At 39.8% G+C, this 8920-nt stretch overlaps 1 protein-coding gene across 1 annotated transcript; it reads left to right on the top strand.

The window, feature by feature from the left end:
* Positions 1 to 317: 317 nt before the first annotated feature.
* Positions 318 to 8484, top strand: LOC311061249 (uncharacterized protein; the record flags this gene model as incomplete). Its single annotated transcript, XM_084079804.1, has 5 exons — positions 318 to 573; positions 5786 to 5883; positions 6484 to 6619; positions 7303 to 7380; positions 8304 to 8484. The coding sequence occupies 5 exons, from the start codon at positions 318 to 320 to the stop codon at positions 8480 to 8482; spliced, it is 747 nt and encodes a 248-aa protein (XP_083935930.1). The 3' UTR covers positions 8483 to 8484.
* Positions 8485 to 8920: the final 436 nt, after the last annotated feature.

The raw sequence follows: 8920 nt of genomic DNA, 5'->3' as shown, positions 1-8920 counted from the left end.
GTGCAAGGTGCTAATGCAAGAAGGCACACTGGAATTGCACAGATCTTTGCAGTTGTCAATGTGATAAATAATTTGAATGTTGTTATCCTTGAAAGTGAAGCTAATAGTCTTCAATTCTCTTCATGCTCCATTTCAATGTGTCTGAAAATGATGTACATACATTGGTAGAATCAACCAAATTATGTAATCTTGGCAGAATTAGTCACTTATTGATATTCCCTAGGAGAGCATGTACAAAAAAAATGGCGCTTTTGTGAGCCGTGTCCACATTTTTTTGTTAACAGCCCTGACTAATGGGAAAAAAGCTGGTTTCGGCCATGTTGGAGCTGGAGCTGTCCGTGGACGAGCGCAAGAAGGAGGCCTTTGAGGGCCCCTGTAAGATCATGATGGACATCCTGAAGGAGAAGGTGGAGATGGTCACCGTATCCGGGTCACGGCACCAATGTGACCTCCTCTATCCTGTCCTGCCTGCTGTATCACTAAGGACCGACACGAAACAGGTGCTGGAGCAATACAGTGTGGTTTTATTCTGTAAACACAATTTTGGGACACACAACCACAGCAGCTCTTTAGGTACAGACAGTCTTTGGTCACTTTCATAAAGGATTTCTCTGGACTGACAGACTTATCAAACATGGATCGTTTAGTGGAATTAGTTTTACACAAAGTCTACACAAATGCAAATAATAAAATAAAAACATTTCCTTATAAAATACATGAATTCAATATCACAGAAATACATTACAAAATAGCAGAACAACCTCTTTCCTCTAAAGCTCCATTTTTATATATTGCAAATGACAGAATGCACAACCATGAACTTTACTGCCGCCCTGCTGGAATCAATGCAGAATTGCAGGTAGGCCTCTCAAATAATTATGCAATACTGAATACTGTGCATAATAATAACAGAACCACATAAATAATATTACACAGATGACATACCTGTAAACACAATTTTGGGACACACAACCACAGCAGCTCTTTAGGTACAGACAGTCTTTGGTCACCTGTTCAGAGACAGCATGTTCCATGTTAGTGGCTCTTATAACACAGCAGCTAGCTTAGCATTTTAATCGTTTTTAACCATGAACTAAGCAATTCCATAAAATCAAATGTAAAAACGAGTGTTCCCTCATGAAAAACTGCTACTGAATTACTACACAAAAGCTACTTGTGTAGTAGTGGCTGTATAGTCACCTGTAGCAATTGTGTAGTAAATCTGTCATTTATTCACTATTCACAATACATCAGTAGAGTTTCTTAGTGAAACAGTAGTGTTCCCAGTAGTAATCAAGCCGAGAACATTACTGCTTTACTACAAGGGCATTTAAATAGAGATTGTGTAGAGATTTTACTACTGGCTTGTGTAGTGAATATGCAGTAACTACTATACAGAATCACTACAAATATTTAAAAAAGTGATCAAGTAGAGTTTTTACTACCTGCTAGTGTAGTGCATGTGTAGTAACAACACTACAGAATCCACTACAGTAGCCGAGTAGTGAAAAAGCTGTTACATTACTGCTTTACTACAAGGGCATTCAAATAGTGATTATGTAGAGTTTTTACTACTAGGTTGTGTAGTGAATGTGTAGTAAAAACACTATATAATACTCTACAGAAGCTGAGTAGTGAAAAAGCTGTTAAACATTACTGCTTTACTACAAGGGCATTCAAATAGTGATTATGTAGAGTTTTTACTACTTGATTGTGTAGTGAAGATATAGTAAAAACACGACAATCCTCTACAGAAGTCGAGTAGTGAAAAAGCTATTAAAACATTACTGCTTTACTACGAAGCCATGTAATTGATCAAGTAGAGTTCTTACTCTACTTGATCTGGTCTTTGCTGGTCAAATGGGTGGACTGCCCAGCAAAGACCAGCTTACCAGCTAGACTTAGCTGGTCAGATGGCTGGACACTGGACAGACCAGCAAAGACCAGCTCAGCAGCTGGTCAGGTTTGGTTAGATCAGTGGTTCTCAACATGTGGATCGGGACTCCCAGGGGGGTCCCCACATGATTTGGGGGTGGTCCCCAGATGACAGTGAAGTGACAATTTAAGGACCTTTAAGACCTTTTTAATACCTAAAAAAACAAAACACCATTACTCCATCAAAAGTAACAAAATATAATATAAAAATGGTCAAACATTGGCCAAATTGTCTAACAATAATAATAATATAAGAAAACATTTTGAAAATAGCATCTACAAGCTCACAACACCTTCCTTGTGAGGCGTTGTGAGCTTGAAGATCTGCTATTTTCACAATAGAGTCAAACTAAACGTAAATGCATCAACTCTTACATTCCAAGTGCTTATCAGGGTGGGGGGTCCCCAGCTCAAATATGATTATTTTGGGACGTCGCGGCCTGAAAGGGTTGAGAACCACAGGGTTAGATCACTGTTTCCCAAACAGTGGGTCGGGGCCCATTTGTGGGTCATGGACACATCACAAGGAAAGATCCCTTTGTTTGTTTCTTACAAAAATATATTACTATATTATTTCAAAACCTTTCCCACCCAAAAATCGAAAATCTTCATCAATAAAAAAATAAATAAATACAAAATCTAAGAATCATACATCATACCTGCCATTAGACTGTGAAGTTTTTCTTCTGTTACAATACCCCCCCCCCCCCCCCAGTATATACAGTATACAGTAGGCCTATACAGTATGTTTTATTTTATTTTATTTTATTTTATTTTATTTTACATTTCTTGTCCTTTTCTTGTGATGTGACATAGATAATATATTTATTTTATCGCAATTGGCAAATAATATGCTAGTTTGATTCTAAATAACACTTTTTATTGCTATGGTTACCAAAATGAACAGATCTACAGATCTACATCTTGTCGCAATTCGATGCGTTGTGAGCTTGTACATCTATTCTTTTTTTTTGTTTACAGAGAAGTGCATTATGGGCCCTGAGCAGTGTTGCCATATCTGCTTATTATAAGCGACTTTGGGCTTGTTTTTCTGTAAAGTTGCTTCAATTGCTTGTAAATATTAGTGAAAGATTTCACTTCTTTTTGATAGTAGAAATAGCAGATCTACAAGCTCACAAAATGCATTGCAAATGTGACGCACTGTGAGCTTGTAGATCGGCTATTTTCAAATCTGCAAATGTCGCTTCTTTTGGGCTTAATTGTTTTCACAGACCTGGCTGCTTATTTCTCTCACAAAATCTGGCAACAATGTCTCAGCATGCTCGCGACTGCGCGGGGAGAATGAATGTTGTCTCGAGCCTGCAGCACTTCTATAGAAAGTTAGATAAATTGCGTTGCTTTGGATTCATCAAAAAGAATTATAAACCGGCTTCAGAGAAGATAAAAGGATGAAGAAGAAGCGGCGGACATTTTAGGTGAGTGTTGACACACAGAAATACTGTTTGTGTAGGCTTTTTAGCCTACTATTACTGTATTGATAATAAGTGCGTAGGCTGATGTTTTTGAAGTCAATGACCCAACTCTACACATTGTTTAGTTATTTAAATTGTCTTGATAACGGGATTATGACTAATTTATTAATTTAAAGAGAACTCTCAGCTGAGAAGCAGTATGCTGCTCTTTGACAGTAAGTTCAAGTTATTTTAGCAATGCAGATTTTCAACAGTAGTTCAGCGTAAAATGAAACGTATCATTTTAGCATCTTAAGAGTTAAAAGGTATATAAGGGTCCATTAGTTTACCATAACCTTTCATTCACGGTACCCCTGAATTACACTGTTACATTTTTAGGATCTTGCATCATTTTACACTACGTAAATATCCCCATCTTTCCACAGCATGAAATGTCCATCAGTTTGCATCAGTACTGACTGCAAATAAATGTATACTTGACGTTCAACCACTTGAACCTTAGCATCCCTATTCTGGGGGAACATTCCCCAAAAAAGCCGATTTACAAGCTCACAATGTGACGGTTGTGAGCTTGTAGATCTCGTGATCTGGTGTAGATGTCATCAGACATCCCTTTGGTTGTGTGGGTTTGTGTCCCAATGGTACAATCGTAATTAACCCTGTACGGATTCACGCTCTAGTAAGGCCTGCCACTAATTCTACAACCGGGGACCCGCTCCCCGGAGTTTCTTTTATTTCCCACGTCGCAGGTCCATGGACTGTCAATACGGACCCCCAGCTGCGGCTCAAGACTGTGACTGCGGACCGGGCCTCTCCATGGAGCACGACCGTGGATTTCTACTACACTGCACTATACCACTATACTATATATACTGTATATTATCTTAATATTCTTATATTATACCATTATATACTACATACACATTATTGCTGTACTATATTATACTATCATATATATCATATATTACACTATTATATGTGCTACTATTGTTACTGTTACTACCTGCACTGTATCTCTCTCTCTCTCTGTCTCTGTCTCTGTCTCTGTGTCTCTCTCTCTCTCTCTCTCTCTCTCTCTCTCTCTCTCTCTCCCTCTCTCTCTCCTCTTTCCCCCGACACGGTCGAGGCAGAAGGCCCCCGCCCTAGAACCTAGGGTCTGCCTGACGTTTCTTCCAGTTAAGAGGGAGTTTTTCGTTGCCACTGTCGCAAAAATTGCTTGTTCAGGGTGGGATTGTCGGGTCTCTTCTCTACATGTAAAGTGTCTTGAGACAACTTGTTGTGATTTGACACTTTAATAAAATTGAATTGAATTGAATCAGGTATTTTACTGAGCATTTAGGATCGGTCACCAGACATGTCAACCCAAGACAACTCGACCAGCCGCGAATTTGAGACAGCTGGACCCAAATCGACCGGGTCTGGTTGTCTGAAGTAGTAGCTCTGTGTAACCCCTAGAGGGTAGTAGAGTACAAGGTACAAGGTGACGGTGAGGGAGGTCCTGAGTATATTTATAGTATATTTAAGAGTAAATATTGTAAGCATGCTCCCCCAGTTGCATACTTTTTTTTAAGAAGTGTTTTTGTAAACCTTCTTTTCTAAATGAAATAATAATGTATGCCTTATTGTGTCTGTTTTGTCCTCCTCTCCTCTAAAATCATTTGAAAGTAGCAGATCTACACTAGTTGCCATCATTAAACACAACACAAGAGGTGAAATGAATTAAAGTAACTGTTATTTTATTTGACAAAACCATATCCATTGTGACGAGACGTTGTAGGTGTGATATTGTACCAGCTTCTTTGTACAACAACGACACAAGCAGGTACAGATTCAAGCTGAAATATGCAATATAAATGAAATCCCAATTATAATATTGGAGAATAAAGTGAGTGCAAGAATAATTGTCAGACAACACAGATTGAGGATCGCCAGGCTGAACCAATTGATAATAGACACACTGTAAGGATTTAGAGCTGAGGTAAGGAGGTGTCTAATGGCTGTGCTTGAAAGCCTTATCACATCAAGAAGACAATAGGGCTTGAGGTAAGGAGGTGTCTATCTCAATGGCTGTGCTTGCTTGAAAGCCTTTGGGCTTGTTTCACCCTGACAGACAAATAATACTTCTTTGGTAAATCAATGTACATATTATTATTATTATGTCTCTCTCTCTCTCTCTCTCTCTCTCTCTCTCTCTCTCTCTCTCTCTCGCGGTCCGGGTCGAATTTGGGTCGAGTTGTCGGGTCCAAGCGGGTCGAAAGCGGGTCGACCGGTCCGGGTCGAGTTGTCTTGGGTTGACACGTCTGGTGACCTTAGGATCTAAGGTTAAACTTACAGAAGTGATATATATTGTTGAATTCCAAATATTCAGAAATGATTCTGATTTAAATTACATGATTTGTTTTTGTACATCTTTACAGATCTCCCAGAACTTCTGAGCCGAGTTGAAGCTCTCTCGGGGGCTTTAGACACAGGGGTCACCCTGAGGCCCTGTCAAAATCAAGCTACACAAAAAGAGGTAGTTGTTACACAATATTATATTTACTTATTTATTTCAAGAACCCCCAATTTAATAGAAAATGTCCTAATCTACGTGGTCAAAAGCCAGTATTAATTTGACTGTTTTTGTCACGTGCCACTTCTCAGTTATCCAGCTCTAACCTTAGACATTTGTCAGTGTTGTCGATAACTACTATAACTTCTACCACTTTTTTTGGTCACATGATTGGATACTGGATTCTGATTGACTTAAAAAAAAAGGTTGTGGGCTAACAACCCTCTGTTTTTTTCCCCGCCCACTTTTGTGTTGCAAGGAGACATTCTGATTGGCTTATAGCAGTCACATGGGCAAGCCTAGCCTACCATGCTGAGTGTATTCTGAAACAATTAAGGATTCTAACTCAATAGCCTTGCATGTTTTCTTTCATTTATATGGTCGAAGTGGTAGAAAAGCAATTTACCACTCGAGGGTCGTGTGTTATGGTCTGATAAAGCCACTGTTTCTGGGTTGTTTTGCACTCGCATAACCCACTCTCTCTCGTGGTAAATAGCTTACTACTACTAGTAATATTCAATAATTTCTGAAGTTATTCTGTACACTGTTCTGTTTCTTTTTCAGACTGACATTGGAGGAGGGGTTCTTGTGCCAGAGCACTCCCTCCGGTACATCGACCACTCCAAGCACTCAGCCTTAACAAACGGTCTCCTGACCCTCCTGTTCAGCAGAACTGAACTAGCACAATGCAGCATCACAGGTAGGGGTGTGCTCAATGGTCTCAATGGTTCATTTATATAGCGCCTTTAATCCAAGGCGCTTTACAAATATTGCATTACATTTACCCATTCACACACGCATCCATACACCAATGGCGGAGGAAACCATGCAAGGCACCAACCTGCTCACTGGGAGCAACCAGGGGTTCAGAGTCTTGCTCAAGGACTCTTCGACAGGTTTAATGCCTTTATTGATACGACAGCATACTGACAGGAAACTGGTAGAGAGAGAGACAAAGGTCGCCCGGATCGGGAGTCGAACCGGCGACATCAGAGACATTTGTGATATGCGCAGTAGGCCAGCGGGAGCCCACAAAATGACCTTTTCTATTGATTATTCATGCCACAGAGAATTGAGTTCAATAATATGTTCTTGTATTTGTCGCATGTCTAAAACAATAATTTGACTTCAATTCTGGATGGGGACTATGTAATTAATACACTTTAGTGGAAATTATCTATTAGCAGCATATCTCTCATTCCTATACTGAGTCGGCCTGTGTGTATAATTAGTAATCATAATACAATTAATCATTGTATGCCAATCATAATGATGATCATCCTAAAATAATAGCAAAAGTGATTGTGATAATTATGGTTATCCTGATAATTAGCTGAAAATGGTGATACAATGTTTGTCCATATTGCCCACCCCTAATTACAGGAAAGAAGTGCAACATCCAGAAAGACGTTGCCACCCCGAAGCCCATGCTTGACCCGCGGAAGCTTCAAGCTGTTGTTGGTGAGATTTTAAATTATTGTTTCTTGCTTCATGACCTGAAATGTTAACATTTGACACAACTTTAGGTCGACAGACAAGGGTCTGTCGTGATGTCCCTCCCACCCGGAAGGATATAGAGACACAGGGCGAGAGCACACAGTAGGATGGTTTTAAAAATCTTTGGGATCATAATGGCTCTACATTAGAGGCATATCTATTGGGGCTGTCGCATTAATCGCATACCGCAATATTTCTGTTTCAAACCGCAATGGGGAGATATACCACACAAACCACGGCTCACACGAAATGGTCACAAAGCATTACAAAAGCATACACAGCAATGAAGACTAAGTGAACATTAAAATACAGTAAAAACTCATCTCTGCTGTGCTATTTAAAAAGCAACACTGTAAAGCTTATTCATTGTAGGTTATTTAGATATAGTAATTCAAGTGTAAAATTGCTGTTAACCACCTGAACTCCATATGGTTGAGCGAAGTCCCTCAGAGCTCCATACTAGTGTATGTTCTGTCTTATATTATTGTGGGGAAAGCTTTTTGCTGAAAATAGCCGCTTGGCAAGCTTACAGCGCTTGTACAAGCTTACAACGCTTTAAACACATTTGCCTTCCCCACAAAAAGGATGAGGTAAAAAAGGGTGGGGTGGGCCATTGCAATTTTTGTCGCATACCGTACTTCTGAGACACTTAATCACACCACGGTTAAAATTGTGTCATCGGGACAGCCCTAATATCTATGTCTTATGGATCATACCCTCGGAGCCCAAACAATCCTAACCTGACAAAGGTGGGTGTGTTCCAGCGGTTGTTATCTCTCCCATTGGTCATTGAATGGCACTACTGGGCGATGATGGTTCAGCATTGCTCTAGTCTGTTACCCAGAATTCAATTTTAATCATTAATCTGTTTTCTCTCCCTCATACAGCCTACGTGATGGAGAAATGCGGCGTTCCCAAAAAGAAAGTTCTTAAGGTGGTGACAGCAAAGCTTAACTACGAGGACAAGGTAGGGAAGCCAAAACGTCCCAAGAAGACCGGTGGGCCAAAAAAGAAGACATCACAGAAGACTGACCCTTCACCTCCAAATATACGTAATGAAGTCTAGACCTTAGCTGAAAAAAATAAAAGATAATCAGATCTGGGCCACATCCAGATTGGAATCCAAACGGTATTAACATCACGTGACCATTAAAAAACAATCGGATTCCAATCTGGATGTGGCCCAGATCTGATTCAGACTGAGCTTGGCTGCCACTGTAAATGGGGTCCCCGTTTTTTTTTTTTTTATATATGTATTGTTTTTATTTATATTGTTGTTCAAGGCCATGCATCTTGTGTTTTTTTTTTGTGTATTTTTGAGAAGCGGTCTTGCAACAGCTTCGACAGTACAAATAAGGTTGAAAACTTTGGAAATCAGTTTTTTACCCGTGATGGGATTTGTCCACTCAAAACCATCTTTAGCCAGTTTAGTACATTCAGCAATGTATGGAGCTAAGAAAGTTTCCATTTTTGGCTTACTCGGTCCAAACCAAAGGGCTGTCAC

This window comes from Gymnoscopelus microlampas (assembly GCF_963454915.1).
Source record: "Gymnoscopelus microlampas genome assembly, chromosome: 15".
In the NCBI taxonomy this organism is placed as follows: Eukaryota; Metazoa; Chordata; class Actinopteri; order Myctophiformes; family Myctophidae; genus Gymnoscopelus; species Gymnoscopelus microlampas.
Note: the sequence above shows the minus strand (reverse complement) of the source record. Positions and strands in the feature narration are given on the sequence as shown.